This window comes from Eurosta solidaginis, chromosome 3 (assembly GCF_040869045.1).
Source record: "Eurosta solidaginis isolate ZX-2024a chromosome 3, ASM4086904v1, whole genome shotgun sequence".
In the NCBI taxonomy this organism is placed as follows: domain Eukaryota; kingdom Metazoa; phylum Arthropoda; class Insecta; order Diptera; family Tephritidae; genus Eurosta; species Eurosta solidaginis.
Genome location: NC_090321.1, coordinates 80555739 through 80576777, shown reverse-complemented (window position 1 = coordinate 80576777; position 21039 = coordinate 80555739). Strand labels below are relative to the sequence as shown.

General features: G+C 39.6%; 2 protein-coding genes across 4 annotated transcripts in view; both read right to left on the bottom strand.

The window, feature by feature from the left end:
* LOC137244068 (proton-coupled amino acid transporter-like protein CG1139) overlaps positions 1–21039 on the bottom strand; it is a 228029-nt gene that overhangs the window by 108609 nt on the left and 98381 nt on the right. The gene's annotated exons all lie outside the window — the stretch shown is intronic.
* LOC137246488 (proton-coupled amino acid transporter-like protein CG1139) overlaps positions 1–21039 on the bottom strand; it is an 89700-nt gene that overhangs the window by 18688 nt on the left and 49973 nt on the right. For 2 of the 3 annotated variants that reach the window (XM_067777584.1, XM_067777585.1), the window contains exons 5-8: positions 20432–20752; positions 20329–20379; positions 20112–20262; positions 19928–20049 (exon numbers count right to left, since the gene is read on the bottom strand). The exons of the other annotated variant lie outside the window; for it this stretch is intronic. In XM_067777584.1, the coding sequence (XP_067633685.1) occupies positions 19928–20049; positions 20112–20262; positions 20329–20379; positions 20432–20442 (335 nt within the window). In that variant the 5' untranslated portion in view covers positions 20443–20752. The remainder of the gene's footprint in view (positions 1–19927; positions 20050–20111; positions 20263–20328; positions 20380–20431; positions 20753–21039) is intronic. 3 annotated transcript variants of the gene reach the window in all.

Sequence of the window (21039 nt, the reverse complement as noted above, 5' to 3'; positions counted from 1 at the left end):
GCTGTGCACATATTACCGCCGATTTGTACCAAATTTTTCCAGCGTAGCCCATAGCCACCATGAGCTTACAAGAAAAAATAAAGCTTTTGAATGGAAGAAGGAGCAAGAAGTGGCTTTCCAAACATTGAAGGAGCGTTTGTGCACTGCCCCAATGTTAGCATATCCGATTCCAGGAGCAACATTTATTCTAGATACAGATGCGAGTGGATATGCTATAGGAGGCGTTTTATCACAACTGGTCGATGGACAAGAGAAGGTAGTTGCATATTACAGCCGTTCAATTGGAAAACCTGAGAGGAACTTTTGCGTTACACGGAGAGAGCTGTTGGCATTGGTAGAATGCATTAAACATTTTCACAAATACCTCTACGGCCAGCGATTCCGTGTCAGGACAGATCACGCAGCGTTGAAATGGCTTCTGCAGTTCCGTAATCCGGAAGAACAATTGGCACGGAGAATCGAGCGACTACAAAGCTATGACTTTTCCATTGAGCATCGAAAAGGTAGTACCCATGGAAATGCTGATGCAATGTCACGAAGACCATGTAGTCTGGAATGCAAGCACTGCTCAAAGGCCGAGACTAAAGAAGACATTATAGATGTCCGGCTAATGACTATAACGTGTACGGATGAATGGGACAAGGAACAACTAAGAAAGTGTCAGCTAGAGGATACAGATCTGTCACATGTTATGCAATGGCTCGAACGAAACGAAAGACCAAGCAGAGAGGAGATGTCAGCAGAGAGTCCCAATGCGAAGTCATATTGGGCACAGTGGAACAGTTTAGAATTGATATCCGGTTGCTTGCATCGAGTATGGGAGAGTGAGGATGGTCAATGCAAGAAGAAACTGATAGTTGTTCCCAGGAAGAGGATTCCCGACGTGCTCAGCGAGCTGCACAATGGTCCAAGTGGAGGTCGTGTTGGAATCACGAAGACACTCGAGAAAATTAAGCAGAGATTCTATTGGGTTGGTTGCCGTCAGTCGGTCACCGAGTGGATTGCCAACTGCGAGGTATGCAACAGAGCGAAAGGGCCCAAAACCCGAAGTCATGGCCAGATGAAGCAGTATATTTCAGGTGCACCATTTGAAAGGATCGCCATGGATGTCGCACGTCCATTTCCTACTAGCAACCGCGGAAACAAATACGTACTGGTGGTTATGGATTATTTCAGTTAATGGCCAGAGGTATACCCAATCCCAAACAGAAACAGTGGCAGAAGTGGTTAAAAACGAATGGATAGCAAGGTATGGTGTACCAATGGAGTTACATTCTGACCAAGGCAGGAATTTTGAATCAGCTGTGTTCCGAGAAATGTGCAACAAGTTGGACATTCGAAAAACACGGACAACTGCATTGCATCCTCAGTCCGATGGTATGGTGGAACGCTTCAATAGAACATTGGAGGAGCATTTAAGGAAAGTAGCAGACAAGTACCATAAGGACTGGGATACACACATATCATTATTCTTGATGGCCTACCGATCGGCAGTACATGACACAATGGGCCAAACTCCCGCAAAGGTAATTTTTGGCAATGACCTTCGACTTCCAGCTGATTTGAAGTATGGGATAGATGTGGATGCGGAGAGGAATGTCAAGAAATCCTCTGGTGTCTTGGAAGAAGAGCTGAGAGAGATACACGATCTGGTAAGGCAACGAGCAAAGATTATGAATGAAAGCGAGGTACGATAAAGCAATTAATTCGGAAGGGTTTCAGGAAGGAGATTTGGTGCTGCTATACAACCCACAACGGAAAAAAGGTTTGTCCCCGAAATTGCAGTGTAGCTGGGAAGGCCCGTACAAAGTGTAAAACGGATCAACGATGTAGTTGTTCACTTGGAGAGGCTAGCAGCGGTTAAATCGCGAGATTTGTCTAATCGGGACGATCAGACTTAGGTGGAGGGCAGTATTACGAATATTAGCAAAACTAAGGAGTGCTGCCGTCTCTAAGCCGATGCTAAGCAGTGACGTGAATGCACATCAATAATTCAATCATTATGTATCTACATAAACGAAACAATAACTGCGTCTACATATATGTACCATGTACGTATACGAGCAGCGGAGAGTCAATGCACTAACACATGCATATATCTGAGATACTCCTATAAGTATGCAATGAGAAAAACTATAAAATTTTGCAATTGTAGTTACAGCTGAGAAGTTTGAGAGCTGCTGGACTAGTTGATTCTAGAAAATGCGAAGGTTAAAATCAAAGAGTATAAAAGGCGACAATTGTAGAGGCGCTGGAATTCAGTTTGATTTGAGTTGTCAAGCAGTTACGACTAAGACGATATCTAGCGAGCAATAACACTATTATTTTGAAAGTCAGTTTCCTTTAAGCTATCAGTTTGGTTATTAAGCTATTCGTTGCACAGTTTGAGTGTTATTGTGGAGTATTTTAATAAAGGCCATTTTTCCATTATTCAATATTGGAGTTATTTATTCAACAGTTTAGCGATACGAACCTAGCAAAAGGGCAAATAAGAGGATTTGCAGGAAATTCGTAACAATATATATAATTAAAGCAAGCAAAACAAGCCATGGGTCAGCATTTCCAAAAGGCAAATCATATGTCAATTAGTATAAGTTAGCTGTTATAAAATTTTAGGAGCTCTAACGCTTGCTCTTGTGGCCCAGAAATATGTAACATAAAGGCATTTCAAGCCTGAATGAGCGTGTGTCAATCAGCGGAAAAGTACGTTGGAAAGGAAATTTTTGAAAGAAATGAGGTGTATATAATTTCGTGTTCTTGCCCTTAACTATTGGGAAAAATGCTTACCTTAGTAAAAAGACTTATCACCATAGAAAATTGCTACCCATTCACATGCTCTCTATGTATGAGATTTGAGCCTTTTAAAAATATATTTTTATTTTACCAAATCCTTCCATACACCCCTTTGCGAACGTGAACGTGAGTATTTTCTTTTGTCTAATATCTTTGTTATTACATCGCTTTTCGCAACAATTTAAATGATACGTTAAATAGTAATTTTAAACAGCTAATATATGTACATACATATGTATTTCACAAGCTTTTCGTAATTTTTTGTTTAAAATGGACTCAATTGACAGCAGTGCGTGAACGTTTTGAAGAATTCAGATTAAGTAATTTGCCCTTGCGAATATTTCAGAACTCAGCACTCGTTCATGTTCATAAAAGGTGTGTGGGGTATTTATTGCGTTAAAAAGTTTTTACAGAGCAATGCATCCGGTACGTTTCGGTACCAAACCCGATCATCTCGCGAACGATTTGTTATGACCACATGCGACCTTCTTGGTCATACCGCCCTCCCACCCCCTAGAGCCATGAGGAGTACGGGGTCGCCAGAGCCTCGGCTGTTAAAATTAGTTTTGGAGAAGCTATATATTGCGCTGGCAACCTGAAAGGGTTGCGCTACACAACCTCTTGAATCTGGTATTTTAGTCGCCCCTTACGACAGGCATAACTACCGCGGGTATATTCTGACCCCCTAACCCGCCTAGTCTCTGTTATCGGAATATTATGAAACCGAAAATCGTTATCAGTTCACAACAATGCGAAAGTGAGAATAAAATGAAAATGTGAACTAAAGTTTATGTTAGAAATTATTAATATTGTTTGGAAATTCTTGCACATTAACATGGATACATTTTTTTTTTTTTTTTGTCATTTTGTTTAAACAAATATTTAGCAAATACGTGTAAAGTTGCAATCAGATTAGATTAATGGTGTTACACTCTAGTAACCTTCGGAATAAGGCCGTAAATGCAGCTTAATCATAAATTGTTGTGTCCCAGAAAAAATTTGTACACCTCATTTTTGCAATGAGTAAAATGTTATTTATTTGCAAACTGCAAATATATGTTAAAGTATTATTCGCAGATAAAGAATTATTCGTGAATAAGTTTTTGGAAGATATATTATTTTTTATGGTGGCGTGGCGTTGTTCGCTTAACACAACAAAGTCCTGGGTTCAAAGCCTGAATTGTGATAAAATGTCGATCCCGAAATACTAAAATTCATTTTTTACTATGTGTAATATGGCAACATGAAAATTCTATACCTTTAATAATACAAGCATGGGCGTAGTCAGCCAAATAATATTGTAACGAATTTAGTGAAATTCCTCCTATTTGCAACCTTCTACTAACGTTCGTATCGCTAAACTGTTGAATAAAACACTCAATATTCCGTATTGCACAACTGTCTTTATTATACTACTTTGAGAGTAGTTAATAATTATACTGCACTTCGCAACTGATAGTGTGTTTAAAACAAACTGATTTATTCTTACACAGCTTACTTAGTTACCAGATATACGCGTCGCGTGTGTATCTGTAGTTTATAGCTTCTCGCATCGCCATATGCGCGTGTATATGTGAGTACTGATTATTGCATAATTTTGTGAGTATATCAGATATATGCATGTCAATTTGTTTGTGTACATACAAGTGACTGCTTAGCATCGTCTTAGAGGTGATAGTATCCCTTAGTGATGCTAATATTCGTAACAATATTAACTGCGGTATCATACAATATCAGCTTAGGTCGAGATAATAGAGATTTGAGTTCTCTATATCGGTAATGAAATAAAATACACCAAGCCGCATGTTTTAGATGATGTGACATGAGTTCAGGGAAATAGTATTTTTTATATGTTATTTGAATAATGGCCTAGAAAGCCCTAGCCAACAAAGTACTGTGCTTCGACTTTTGTCAGAACTGGAATACTTTCATTGATATTTTCATCTAAAAAATAAAATTGTGCTTGTCACAAAGAAAATTTCGACATGAGCGGTCGAAAACGAAGTTTTTCGAAAAGTCGGTGGACGGAAAAAAAGTGAATTGCGCTATTTGCAATGTGGAATTATGTTTTAATTCATCCACTTCTGCGCTAAATAACCGCCTTAAGATGGTACATCACAAAAATCGCGAGATCGAAAAGTAAATATTACCACAAGTTTTATTTATAATTTAGAAATAAAATAAACGTATACTCTTAGTTCACCTATAACACAGCCAAACGAAGAAATTTCGGAAAATAACGGTCTGTTACTAAAAAGGCGGAACATTGTAACATCGATGTGTAACAGCGAACGTCAGGAAACGATAGCACGAGCAACGGCACGTTTGATCGCTACAAATATGTTGCCAATATCCCTGGCATTATCAGAAGGTTTCAAGGATTTCATGAAGGTGTTAGAACCGGGATTCAAAGTACCTTGCGAAAGCAGTATTCAATCACGTTTGCAGCTTCTTTATAAAGTAGTACGTGACGATATATCGAGGGACTTGGAAGAAACAGCAAGCATTTCTATTTCCATTGTCGAATGGTCTTCACGTACCCAAGATTTTTATATTTCGGTTGAGGCGCAGTACTTCAATTTAAACAATGACTTATGCATAGTTACACTTTGTAACCAACAGTTGCAAGGTACGCATATTTAATATTCTTTGGATATAAATTATTATTTGAATGCACTATATTTATCTTGTAAAATTTTTAAATATTGGCAACTTATGAAGCTTTCAAACCATAAAATTGAAACAACAGGGCCCGTATTACGTGTTACGATCAGTGACTGAAAACCATTTTCACTGAAGCGATAACTATGCAACTGTAAAACTTTTCTTAAAAATAATAATAAGTTATGGATCTAACGAGTACTATTTGTCACTAGTTCAAATATGCCATTAATCCGATCCACCATTTCAGAGCTATTGGGATCTAAAAAATGAGTTTCGGTCACGGATCGTAACACGTAATACGGGCCCAGGCCATAATACGGATTGACAAACTAATTTTGGTCGTTTCAAAGTGAAGAAAGCGCCAAGGTGTTTCTATGTTATCTTACACGTTTATGTGAATCCACCTTAAGTAACAATGGAATGTTTTGTCGCTTTCTTCGCTTTGATACCAAAGGGTTTATGTACATAAATCCTTTTTTCCGCATTGACTCGAAGAAGTGCTACATTTTTCGGTATTTATCCCTTAATGTATTCCTAATATTTATATGATACTATAAAGCTAGGTATATAATGTTCGGCTTCGCCCGAACTTAGCCATCCTTACTTGTTTAATCTGAGTTTCTATTCAGGAAGGCCAAATGCTGAAAATATTGCTGCAGCTGTCGAGACCTGCTTAGAGGACTGGAATATATTTAAAAAAATACAAGCGATAACTCATGATAGTGCAAGTGTGATGAATGCGACTGCGAAAAAACTTTTAAATATACCAGATAGTGTTAAGTGTAGTGCTCATATTTAGCAGCTTGTGGTCAAAGATGCACTTGGATCTGTTTCGGATTATGCCAACTTATGCACAAAAGGAAACAATATTACATCATTCTTCCATCGATCAAATGTAGCCAAGTCTGCGCTTTCAACACGCCAAGTACAACTTGGCATTAAGGAAAATTGTTTCATTTCATGTGAAATTGTTCAGTCATGTGAAATTCGTTTGAATTCTAAGCTTCATATCTGTGAAAGTTTACTTTTGAACCGAAATGCTATATGTTTAGTTTTAACGAACAGTGCGACGCGCTTAATTTGGAGTTAAGCGAAACTGAATGGAGTGGGATGGGAACACTAGTTAAGCTCTTGCTCCCTTTCGAAAAGGCCACAACTGTATTTTGCAGTGCAAAGTCGGCAACATTGCCTTTGGTCCGTCCGTTAATAAATCGCCTAATTGAAAATCATATGTGTCCTGCACTTAATGAACACACAAATGAAAATGTATTTAAAGAAAGTACCAAGAAAACTCTGTTGAAACGATTTTATATGGACAATGGTAGCAGTAACATTTCAGTTGCTATTGTATCCGTTTTTTTAGATCCAAGATACAAAAGTTTGCAATATGAAAACACAGAAACAAAAATGAAAGTCCATAATTTTGTTAGAAGTAATTTAAAAGATGGAAATAAACCGAACACACATTAAATCGCAAATGGATTTATACATTGCAGAACCACAAGTTGGTCACAACATCGATCCCATATTGTGGTGGAAATCCCATAGCAAAATTTGTCCCGATATTTTCAACATTACTAAGCGCTAGGACTATATGTTTTGGCTTGATTTGTATTTTATCGAAATAAAAATCTTAGATATGCAATATTATTTTATATGTTTTATTAATTGAATTAGATTTTATATGTAAGGAAATTTATGCATACATTAATAAACTTTAAATGAGGGGCAAGTTTTTAAGATACACCTATCGTCGCACTATTCAGAAATGGCCACCAGCTACCACAACCTTCCTCCCCCCATTCATAAAACGCGCCTACATATGTATGCACATACAAACCAATATTTGTCAGACATTTGAAATTTTATTTCATATTTTTATTATTTCTGTGCTCCTAATACATTTTCCTGAATACAAGGCTTTTTTTCGTGTCGTTTGAATTCTACAGCATTGTGTGAAAAAACAATATATGCTTTGACCCTATGTACGTTCAACTTGTTTTGTTTTGTTTGATTATTTTACTGCGGTTTAGTTTTATATCCCCTTGCTCGTGCTGCTACAGATAACGTTTTAAAAGATTATTATAAAATAATTAAAGTAATAAAATCTGTACTAATATACCATATGTCGCGAAGCAATCCTTAGGGTCTAGAGTAAGAAAAGCCGCGTTTGTAATTGTATTGAGCTCGTTTAAAATATTCTCAGCTCTTCAAATTATAATTGAAACGTGTATGACGATAATACAGGGAGAAGAATGCTGCTTTGTACGAGAATGAAATTAAGAAGGTAGGATATACATGCATATGTATATTTTGTCTCTTCCCTAAACTGGAACAGGAAGTAGGATAGATATTCAAACAAATTAGGAAAAGTACAAGTAAGAAATGAAAAGAGAAATTTTAGCAAAAGTTATGACGAAAACAACCTTTGACTTGAAGATTTCACTTTTGAAGTATTGTTACAGGTCAATGATATCTTATCAATTTTATTTTCATACTTATTTTTAAATTATCACCACACAGGTAAATAAAATTATTTCTAAAGTTTCTTTTGCAAGTCATTCGATTTTGACGTTCAACTAAAATTACAAGGCAATTGGTGGCTGAACGTCAGAGACTCGACCAGAGAAAAGGACTCGGGTTTAACTGCTCAATAACATAAGGAATTGCTATAAATCGAATTTTGATCAAATGGGCGAAATTTAATAAGTTTTAATTTGGGGGTCTTGCTTTATTGCACAAAACTGTAAAGAAAATTTTCATTGAATTTCGTACATAATTACTTACACAAAAATTCTGAGCTCCTGATATATTTTATTGAATATTTAAAAGAAACCAATTAAATTAATTGGCAAATATCACAGATACTACTTATACGTGATGCCTTTGTAATCGAAATATGCATTAACCGACTAACCCCTAGTGAGCAGTTAATCGACTAACCGTAAATGGGCGGTTAACCGAATAGTCTAAATGTTTTGACTACTCGAATACTGGTAGTCGACTTTTAGTAGTCGACTAATGACATATTCGAATAATTCGGTTAATCGACTAACCGAATACGAAGAGCCCTAATAGAGGGGCGAGGGCAGAGTTAGATGGAAAAAGCTTAGGGAGTGCCCCTAAATCCCCAAAAAAAAATCCCCAAACACAGAATCCACAGGTAAAAAAAAATCCCAAATACATAATCCCCAAATTTAAAATCCCATAACCAAAATCCCCAACACAAAATCCCCGCACTTTTTTTGGAGCTAAATCCCCAAACCTTTTTTGAGGAAATGTCAAAAAATCTCGAACACAAAATCACAAAAATTTTAATTAAATCATAAAGTAACGCGTATAAACATACTTACGTATTTATATATATGTAAGTATGATAAAATATATATATATAGTAAAATGATGGGGAATAACCTAACGGTACACGTTCTATTTGCATTGTGTTTTCATATCTTCTTTCTGTTCTAACCACTACCGGCAAAAGTCGTCGGTTCAATGCCGGATCACGGATTTAAATTTAGTTTTCTATTTATTTAATTTAGGTTTATTTAATTTTATTTAATGTTAAATTATTAATTAATTTATTATTAAAAATACTGTGAGAAAATATTAAAAAATTTAAATGAAAAACCTAGATCTGGTAGTGAACCGACGATTAGAAAATATCGCAAAATTAGCATAATATCATTAATATAGCTATTGAATAGAAGAAAACTACGAAAGCAAACAAACAAAACTTATACTTTAACGGAATTTTTTTTCTCCTAGAAGATATTTAAGTGATGGAGATCTGTAACGTTTTGAATTTTCCTTTTTTCAATTATTTTGAGAACTTTTGCAGTCAAATGAATTTCTATCGCCTTATTAACTGCAAACTGTATCGAATTAGTTACTTCTTCGCGATAGACGATAAAATTACCAGAAAACTACTGGCAGGGTTTTGTAATGTAATTTATACATAAAAATATATGGGGTATTCCATCCCATTTCGACCAATTTTGAACCCGACCCCTTTAGAATTGCCTGAAAGTGTTTCTTCTTTTTCTAACTTACGAAAGAAGTTTTTAAAACTTTTTCATCCAATTCAAAAAAAAGTTATGAATTTTTAAAAAAACACTGTTTTTGTTTTCAAAATGTTATAACTTTTTCAAAAATTGACCGTTTGGGATCTTTCTTCTTACTTTTCGGAGAAAATTCAAAAAAATTTAGTTTTTTTTTTTTTTGTAATTTTTCAGTTTTTCGAGATTTTTCGAATTTCGCCCGTTTTTTTTCTCATAAAAAACTTCAATCAATTCTGCAATCATCCCACTAATCCCGGAGGTGGCCGAGAATTTTTTTTTTTTATTTAATTGAAAAAAACTTTAAAATTTTTTTTGTATTTTTTCCGAAAAGTACATTTAAAAACATATTTAAAAAAAGAAATGATCCCAAACGGTCAATTTTTGAAAAAGTTATATCATTTTGAAAAAAACACCGTTTTCAACTCAAAATAAGTTTTAAATATTTTCTCCTATTTATTGTTAAAAATCCACTTGGGGAATGAAATACCATTGATATAAAGTTATTTTTTGAAAAAGATATAGCTTATTTTATTCGTCCACGACCCTTTTAAAAATCTTTTACATAAAAGTGGGAGTGGTCCTTAACCGATTTCGTTAACTTTTCTTCAAAGCATTCCTTATAGTAAAGGCAACCTCTCTGCCAAATTTTGTTACGATAGGTTTAACGATTTTTGATTTATGATTAATAATATTTGTAAAATTGATTTTATCACAAGTGGGCGGTGCCACGCCCATTTTAAAAAATGTTTCCAAATTTTTATCAAGTCTCAATATGAGTCCACATGTCAAATTTCAACATTCTAGGTGTATTATTTACTAAATTATCAGGTTTTTTGTGTTTTCCAAAATCTTATATATATATATATAAAGTGGGCGTTGTTATCATCCGATTTCGCTCATTTTCAATATCAATCTATTCTGTGTCCAGATAAGCTAGTGTACCAAATTTGGTGAAGATATCTTAATATTTACTCAAGTTATCGTGCTAACGGACGGACGGACGGACGGACATGGCTCGATCAACTTTTTTTTCGATACTGTTAATTTTGATATATGGAAGTATATATCTCTCTCGGTTCCTTTATACCTTTACAACCAACCATTATCCAATCAAAGTTAATATACTCTGTGTGCAAAGCACGCTGAGTATAATAAAAAAAGAGAAAATAAAACCCCTCAGATATCAAAGTAATCAAATGTTATAAGGTATACACACAGTGAGTCAGAGCCAAGAGTCAGCTTGGATGTATTACTGAGAATATTTCAGCAATAGTCACACAGACATGACTCCTGCTGACTAAAATTAGTTTGATATTGACGGCGAGTCAACACGTACACAGCTAACTCTCGAGTCAAACGCACCGTGTGTAGACCTATTACACTGAAAGAAAAAGACTGGTAAAATCAACCGAAATACGGGTCAGTTCAACCGAAATGTCTGTCAATTTTTATCCATCGCAACAAGATGTTGAATCAACTGCGCACAAATCGTTGATTCGTAATTGACCGCTTTAGTAGTCAAAAGAACAAAAAAAGTTGTTGCGACAGCTTTGTACGAAAGTAGCTTGGTTGCGGCATTTGCAAGGCAGATGAGTTTTCACTAAGATCTTTTCATGGCAGAAATACACTCGGAGTGCTTGCCGAACGGTTCCGGGGGGCGACCTATAAGTTGATACTTCCTCATTGAACCTTTATCAAGGCAACCATATATCAGCTCGTGGTACGATATTATTGGCAGTAATAGAGTTTTAACAAGTTTAAGTTTGGTATCTTCACTAATAAAATTGGCCGCTTTCCATAAATGTCTCAATATATAATATAACCTACTAATTGATGAATTTACATGATCAGCACAAGTAAGATGCTTATTTAGTATGAATCCAAGCATTTTAACAGTCTTCTTAAATTTCAAAACATTCACATTAAGTATTATTGGAGAAACGTCATCCAAATTATAAGAATAATGAGAAATGGCAATCACCTGTGTTTTAGATGCATTAAGGCAGAGCTTATTGTTTTTAGACCATTGACTTATAGCTTAAAGCTGATTGCTTATTCTTGATTATTTTCCATACAACGCCTTGTATTTTAATATGTCAGTTAATCCAAATCAATTAAAATTTTATTTTGAACATTCTTCTGCACGGCGAATTGGTTGAATTCGCTTTGCCACCGCCTGGTATGGATTGGCCTGGTATGGTTCTATCCAAGGCGAATCCATACCAGGTGGTCTGGCGCAATAATGCGATAAAATCAAATAAGTGAAGTCAGTAGTACAACAACAAAAATTTGACGGCCCTCACAGTCCTGTTACGAATTTTAAAGTAGTAGCGAAGAAAATTGTTGGTTCTATTTTGCCATTTTTTTACTACTTTAGTAATGCAATGAGCGGAAAAAAGCCAGACTTGATTTATCTATATATTAAAATAATAAATGCAATGCGCGATAACCTCCGAAGGGATCTAAGGCCGAGCTTCTCTTCAGCTGCCGGGCGACCCGGCTTAGAAACACTTATTTCTAGTTGAAAAAAACTTGTTTCTAAATTTAAGATGTTACTTTGTGCGGGGCGTGAACCAAGGATCTTTGGAGGGGTAGGAGGAGCACGCTACCACCACACCACGGCTACCATATCTCCATATTAGAAAAGGCAATCGAAAGAAAAGAGAAATGGAATAATAGGAAATGGAGAGTAGAGTTTAGAGGGAAGTCGGAAAAGTATGAAGAACAAGAGGAAGAGTGAGAGTAAAAGTAAAAGTAAGAATAAGGGTAATAGTTTTAGAAAAAAGTATGAATAAGACGTCAACAAGAAGAGTGAACATAACATTACGACAAGACTAAGCGCTTCCCAAGGCAGTCGGTTCTATGTACCGGAGCGACTCGGGATTTTTCCCGACCAAGGACTGTCATTTCAGTGTGACCCCATTTAATTTGTTTCGTCCCTCCCACAAATTGTCATCCTCCCAGCAGCTCCTTGCAGCAGGACTGCTACATATTCTCTTACTCCGGGAAGGTATCGAACCCAATCCGGGTCCGTCTCCTTACCCCGGTCCCGAGAAATGGTTTTGCTGCATTTGCCAGAAAAGAATCTTTTTAGGACGGTCATACTCTGTTCAGTGTGTCTCGTGCAAGGGATGGTTGCATCGGACAGGTTGTTCTGGGCTTGATCCCAAAACCCGACGTCCACGTAACTTTTATAAATCTTTTGTGGCTCCTTGCTGCTCACGCCCAAGGGCGTCCCGTAGTCTACGCCTAAGCGTATCCCCACTACCTTCCAGTAGCTTCGCTGCTCAGCAAGCCACAACAAGTACCCGCTGCTGCTCGCGCCCCACGGCGCCAACAACTCAAACAGCTGATACCACTCATAACTACTACCTTCGTAGTAGAGGTGGTAGCAATGCTGAGCATCAGCCCCTGCCCCCGTCTTCTTCTCCTCCCCTCTTTTCTGGCAGCAATCGTGCAGGTCAGGGAAACAGACTCTTAGTCCCTGCCTCCGTTTGCACCGTCTGCCAGCACAGAATATATAGGTTTGCGACATCCGCTCAATGCAGCTCCTGCCTTGGGTGGTGCCACTTTCCTAGATGTTCTGGTGTCCGCGACGGCAACCCCTCGACGGGTTTCATCGCGCCATGTTGCCAGGTCGCAAACCCAAATCATCCGGGTACCCCAATGCTTGCCCAAGGGCGCCCAGTCCCAAGGCCACAACAGCAATTGCGTCCTGGCCTTCCACAACCTAAGCGTAGTCACCCCTCACTTACCCCTAGAGTGGCGGCGTCACCCCTCATGCACTTCAGAATTCTGCAGTTCAACTGTAATGGACTAACTGGGAAGATTACGGAGATAGTCGATTTCATGAAGCGGCACAACATCCGCATTGCTGCGATTCAAGAGACTAAACTCACAGCAAGATCTGCATTGCAGACCTGCTCTGGTTATAATGTCCACAGGAAAGACCGCGAGAGCGGAAATGGAGGCGGCCTCGCGTTTATTATACACCACTCTGTGCAATATCATATATTTGATCCTGGCATCGACCGCAGTGACAATGTCTTAGAACGTCAAGGCCTATCTGTCCGGTCAGGCGATGCAAATATAGAAATCATCAACATCTACATCCCTCCTGTCACCTGTTGCCCCAGTGGATACCGCCCTAATATCGAGGCCTTACTCACTGGCAACAATCGCATTATCTTAGGCGATTTCCATGCCCATCACGACCTATGGCATTCAAACTTGCGGGCGGACAGTAGGGGTGAGATGTTGGCGGATCAAATAGACGAAACGACGTTCTGCACAATTAACGGAGACGCCCCCACACGTATGGTAGGAAGCTGTCATAGCTCGCCAGATATCTCAATCGTGAGCGCAGAACTCGTAAACTGCGTCAACTGGCAGCCGATGGTAACATTGGCCACCTGCCCATACTTATTTCGTTCGAGCGTACCGCCGACTTCATCGTCACCGAAAAACGCACTTTCATAAACTTCAAAAAAGGAAAGTGGGAAGAATATAAATCTGCAACAGACAGCAGCTTTGCTGCCCTCCCTATCCCGACTGATGCCCGCCAAGGGGAGCGTGCCTTCCGTAAGGTCATTGAATCCGCCTCGGCACATTTCATTCCCGCCGGGAGAATTCCCGAAATCCGGCCCCACTTCCCGGCGGAGGCCGCGAGCTTAGCGAGGGAACGCGACCTTATAAGACAACTTGATCCAGGCGACCCCCAAATAAGGGATATAAACCAACGCATCAGATTGCTTGTGGACGAACACAAGCGGGCGAAATGGGAAGAGCACCTAAGAGGTTGTAACCTCTCTACCGGTGTAGGTAAACTTTGGTCCACCGTAAAGTCCCTATCGAATCCGACTAAGCACAAAGACAAAGTTTCCATCGCCTTTGGCGATAAGGTGCTGTCGGATGCGAAAAAATGCGCGAGCGCTTTCTGCCGACAATATATAATGCATCCTACGGTCGACAAAGATAGACGGAGAGCCAATAGACGTGCACATAAACAAAAACTCAGCGCGTCACCAATTACCATCACCGCTAGAGAGGTTGAGGACGCCATTGGTCGCGCTAAACCATCCAAAGCAGTGGGCCCAGACGGCATAGCCATGCCGATGCTTAAAAACCTAGGGAAAGAGGGTTTCAAATATTTAGCGCATGTCTTCAACCTGTCTCTTTCCACCTTTGTCATACCCGAGAAATGGAAAATGGCCAAGGTGGTCCCGCTACTAAAGCCTGGGAAACCAGCTAACGTAGGTGAGTCATATCGTCCGATATCTCTCCTATCGCCAGTGGCAAAGACGCTTGAAGCCATTTTGCTCCCTCATTTCCAAGCACATTTGCAGCTAGCCCCTCATCAGCATGGCTTCAGAAAACTCCATAGCACTACCTCCGCGCTAAATGTCATTAGCACCCAGATAAATTGCGGTTTGAATCAACATCCCCACCATAGAACAGTACTCGTAGCGTTAGACCTATCAAAAGCTTTTGATACGGTCAACCATGGCTCGTTACTGGAAGACCTGGAAGGGTCTACCCTTCCCCCATGTCTTAAAAGGTGGACCGCAAATTATCTGGGTGGTCGGCAGGCATCGGTGCAATTCAGAAACGAAACATCAAAACAAAGGAGAATTAAACAAGGGGTGCCACAGGGTGGTGTCCTATCCCCGCTTTTGTTTAATTTCTACATATCTAAGCTACCTTCACCACCGGAAGGAGTCACAATCGTTTCCTACGCCGATGACTGCACAATAATGGCCACAGGCCCAGGCCCAAAGATCGATGAGCTATGCAATAAAATAAACGGCTATCTCCCTGATCTCTCCAGTTTTTTCGCCTCGCGAAACCTGTCATTGTCACCGACTAAATCTTCCGCGACCTTATTTACAACATGGACGCCCCAAATGTCGACCATATTGAACATCCACGTCGATGGCACTACGCTACCGACTGTCCTACACCCCAAAATCTTGGGTGTGACGTTTGATCAGGATCTACATTTTGGTGCGCACGCAACCGCAATTGTTCCAAGAATTCAGAGCCGTAATAAAATCCTCAAATCCCTTTCTGGCAGTACCTGGGGAAAAGATAAAGAAACGCTCTTGACCACATACAAAGCAATTAGCCAGCCGATTACGTGCTACGCGTCACCCATATGGTCGCCAAGCCTAAAAACCACCCACTGGAAGAAACTACAGGCCTGCCAAAATACTGCTCTCAGAATCGCCACGGGCTGTCTTCTTATGTCCCCAGAACACCATCTGCATAATGAGGCGAGAATACTCCCCATCAGGGAGAGAAATGAGATGCTGACCAAACAGTTTCTGTTGAATACCCAGAAACCTGGGCATCCCAACAGACATCTGATTGACGAACCAGCACCGCCTAGGGGCCTAAGGAGTCATCTCCGTAAGCATTTTGAGGAAATACGGCACCTGAGAACCCAGCCGTATGAAGCGGAAAAACACAAGCAGGTCCTTGGTGAACTCCATAGACAGGCGTCGGACCTTTATGTCGGGAATTGCCCGGTGAATCCAGTACTTGAAGAAAAATATCCAGAACTCGCAGAAGAGGAACGCATACTCCCCAGGGAAACGCGTGTCACTCTTGCTCAACTTCGTTCTGGATACTGTAACAGGTTAAACTCTTACCTATCCAGAATCAACCCCGACATACAAAATGTATGCCCTGCTTGCAATGTGTCCCCACATGACACCAACCATCTCTTTAATTGTAATGTGGAACCAACGCCTCTAACACCCCTTTCCTTATGGTCCACCCCTGTTGAAACGGCAAGTTTCCTTGGACTCCCGTTAGAGGATATTGATGACAATTTGTGATCGGTCGCGGCTATTAGGTGGGGCGAGCATTGCTACAACAACAACAACAACAAGACTAAGAGCAATTGTAAGACTTAGATAAGAGCAAAAGAAAGACTAAGAGGAAAATGAGGAAAATTTACGAAAAATTTTAAGAGAAGGGAAATTAAGAGGGCCAATTAATGTAAACAGGAAGAATGCAGAGGGGTCGAATTGGCATGGCAACTAAGACTTCAAATAGACTGATTGTGTCTGTAGTGTGGAAACATAGGAGAGGGGAAAGAAGAGGGTGGGACAGGGGAGAGGCTGATGGATATACAGAGAAAGTATGAATAATATCTGCCGGGTTTGATCATAAGGCTGCGAGTATTTCATGTTGTTCTAAACAGTTCCAGGATTAGCCAGAACTTTTTTAAAAATAAGATCTGATAAGCCACAGATTTCTATTTTAGTAGTAGTTGTATTCCTAGATAGAATTGAACATCTAGTTGACAATCGCAAAAGTTAAAACTAATACCATAGCCATCCAGAAGCACAACTTATCGCTCCTAGTCGGAGCATAGGGCGGAGACGAACGCTCTCCAGCGGCTTCTATCAGTCGCTAAACGTCTTATTTCATTCCAGGTGGCGGTGGAAGAGCTCTCATTGAGAATCGTACGCATCCAAGTTTGTCGAGGGCGCCCCCTGCGCCGACTTCCCTGTGGGTTCCATTGGAGGGCCATTTTGGCAACGTTGTCATCTTCTCTGCGGAGAGTGTGACCGATCCAACCCCACTTACGTTTTTTAATTTCAGTGTAGATAGGGGTGTTGTTCGTGAGTGACAGTAGATCGGCGTTGCTTATTGTTCTTGGCCAGAAGATACGGCAGACTATTCTCAGACACTTGTTTATAAACGTTTGCAGTCGTCGGTTAATGCGGTCAGAGACAAGCCAGGTTTCGGACCCGTATAACAGAACTGATTTCCCGCTGGTTTTAAAAATCCTCAGTTTTGTTTTCATCGACAATATGCGAGAGCGCCATTCTCGGCCTAACCTGTGGAATGCAGTTCGTGCCTTGCAGATCCTTGCAGATACATCCGATTCTGCGCCGCCATCTTTAGTAATTTGGCTGCCAAGGTAGCAGAATTCTTCTACATCCTCAATGACGGTAGTGCTGCCATTTGATACAAGTTGGAGAGGAGATATGTTCATTTTTTGTAGTCTCATTAGCTTAGTTTTTGCGTAGTTAATTTTCAAACCGACTGCGCGGGCATTGATTTCGAGTCGCTGGAGTTTTGCGGCAACAGCAGCTAGTGTGTGAGTAGTGAAGACGATATCATCAGCGTAGTCTAATTCACTTAGTTTCTGATTCAGCCTCCATTGTAACCCATCTGGGGCTTCTGCGTTTGTGCGCTTCAGGACATCGTCCAGCACTACTATGAAAAGCAGCGGTGATAGGACGCACCCTTGTCGTACGCCTTTTTCTATGCTAAATTTGTTGCTGTTTTTTCATTTGAAGCGTACACTGATCATTGCATCTTTGTAGAGGGCCTTAATCATGTCGACGACTTTCCCTGGGACCCCGCAGTTTTGTAGCGCACTCCATATTGCGTCACGGAAGATTGTGTCAAACGCACGCTCAAAGTCAACGAAGAGAAGATATAGTGGCGATCTCCATTCATTAGACTGTTCTATGATTTTTCGTAGGGTATTGATGTGGTCCACGGAAGATCGATTTGGTATAAAGCCGTTCTGTTCTTTACGCAATTGTGCGTTGAGCGTGGCCGATATTCTTGCCAGTATGATGAATGCTAGGACCTTGTGGATTGAGATAAACAATGTAATGCCGCGCCAGTTTTTGCATTGGCTGAGATCGCCTTTTTTTGGGATAGTGATTATAACCCCTTCTTTCCATTCACCAGGAATTGTGGATCCTATCCACGCTGACTGTATAATAGGATGTAGGGTAAGGGCAGTGACGTCTGCACCATACTTGAGAAGTTCTACTGGAAGGTCATCAGGACCGGGAGATTTATTGTTTTTCAATTTGGTTATCGCCTCTAGAATCTCTTCGTATGACGGCGGATCTGTTGGAATATTTCTGTTGGGGTTTCTATTTTGCCCTCAGGTAAATCTACAAGCTTTGATTTTTTGAAACATCGTTGCTGCAAAACTTCTGCGCTTGTACATGTTTACACCAGCCACCTCTTTCTGCACAATAATCCTACGCTTGGTTTACAAAGGTAAATGTTGGGTCTTGGGAGCGTATAGCGTCAATCCCGCGCTTTTCTATTACGAGCCTCCCAGATACTCAACTTCATGACGTTGCTCCAGATCTTCAGTCATCTCATTGACATCAATGGTCTGATTTCATAGACAATGTGATAAGAACGATCCATTCAGTTCCATTGATTAAAAATTTTTCTAATCCTCTCAGGAGCTTCGTAATTGTGGTGCATTATAAATTGTGGTGGCAATTAATAATGCTCGTGGAATTGACGCCTAATAAATGGAAAAAATGCCCACAGAATTAATGCCTGAAAAATGCAGAAGTGATGCCCACAGGCGTTATTTCATATGCAAAAAGGAAATATCCCCGCCCACAAAGGATATACAGACCGCAGGCGTTATCTTCCTGTTCTTTATTTCATATCTCAGAATGGCACGAATGAATTATTTTTGTATGATACTGAAAAAAATCAATGATGCAGAAAAAATTAAGAAGCAACGCATAAAATTATGAGGGCGAGTATTGTTAAATCAAGGATGCAGCGTAGCTAGCCCGCGCCTCGGCAGTGATTTGGCGACACTCCGAGTATATTTCTGCCATGACGAGCTTCTCAGTGAAAACTCATCTGCCGAGTGGGTCCCGTTCACCAATTTGTAGCAAAAACTCCAAAGAAGCACCACGCAAATTGGAAGAGACGCCTAAAATCTCTTCGGAGGTTATCGTGCTTTGAAATATTTCAACCTGGCGAATGCTAAAGCAGGGCCCGTATCGTGTTTTACGATCCGTGATCGAAATAAATTTTTGAAATCAAAATAGCTTTGAAATGGAGAATCAGATAAGTGACATATTTGAGCCAGGGATAATACGCATATATTAGATCCACAATTTATTATCATTTTAATAAATAGTTCGACAGTTTCGTATTTATCGTTTGAGTGAAAATAGTTTCTATACGTGATCGTATACCACGGTACGGGGCCAGCTCAAAAGTGTGTAAAGAGCACGACTCTGATCCAAAGCACTTCGATTAGCACAACTTTACTCTTTTTTATATACAAGTATAGATTTTTCTGGTAAAAAGATGGAACCAAAATCTGCGAGCTCATTTTCACGAAACCCGATATAATCTAAATTTTAAACCAAATTTGCCTTAGTCATGCATGTAGTACAATGAGTTTCAGTTTAAGGCTAAAACTTTTAACCGTTATTAGCGCACTATGCGTTTCAAAAATAAATCGAACCAAAGATCTAACACCAAAGCGCACAAATTAAGGTGCCTCGGATCAAAACTTGACCAAAGCTAAAAGTATTGTGACGAATGTTAGTGACACTAAGTGATACTCACATCACTAGTCTGATGCTACAATACAGTATGATACTCACCGCATTAAACCCTGTAGTCCCCGCATACAAGGTGGTCCTTCAGCTATGGCTTCTACTACGCCTTCAGCGTACGTAAAGACTGGCACTCGACGACGTCTCGCTATCTCGTACATACCATACATCTGGAAATCAAAAATACTTCAGAGCCTGTCCACTTGCTTCATACAAGATTTCGTTGTTTTACCAATATTTCCTTTGAATAAAGCACAACTATGCCAATTATTGCAGTACTTATGAGGCCATTTAACCAACCGGCATTACGAAATGCCATCGGTGCTACCAATATACCAGTACCAACCATTGCTTTGATGATATTCGTTAACGCGCCGAGGTTTCTTTGGCAAAATAAAAAAATCTCATTTACTTTCTTACTTGTATATTACAAGACCACAACAACTTACGATATGGGAAATGGGACGTCCCGATATTCATACGGATTATAATCATTCTTTCTAAAAATTTAAGAAAATCAAATTTGAATTGAACTTTAATTGGTTAACTCACAACTCCGCCATTGAATTTAATAATTTAATCAACTGCTATCCATTTGACAAATTTTCAATGACTGATGACTTTCCGATGCAGGGTACCGCCAATCACGAAATGTGTGTTGCAGAAACGCTCCGAAATCGTAAAATATTTTCAGAGCAAACACAAATGTGTATGGGAACTACATACACATTTTTATAATGCCCAGTAAACGTTGCCGTAGTTTTGATTTTGATATGCTTATGCAGGGACAGAATATCGAATTTAAATTATTCCTTTGATACTCATTCCAATCATCCACCTCAAAAGATCTGGTGCTCATCGGTTCTGCATTCTCTGGTTTGGATAAAGAGACATATAAAATTGTGTCTTGCTGTAAATGAGGACAAGACTAAGTACTAGCAGTCATCCAAACAAAAATCCGCTATTCACGGTTTTTGGGCATAAATTCGAAACTGTCAGGATTTGTCTATCTGCGAACCAGCATTAACAGAGAAAATGACCACAGCCTAGAAATCAAACGGAGAATAACTCTTGCCAGCAAGTGCTACTTTCCATTGAGTAGACAATTGAAAAGTACTACATTCTTCTCTCGGGGAGCAAAAATCACGCTATACAAACAA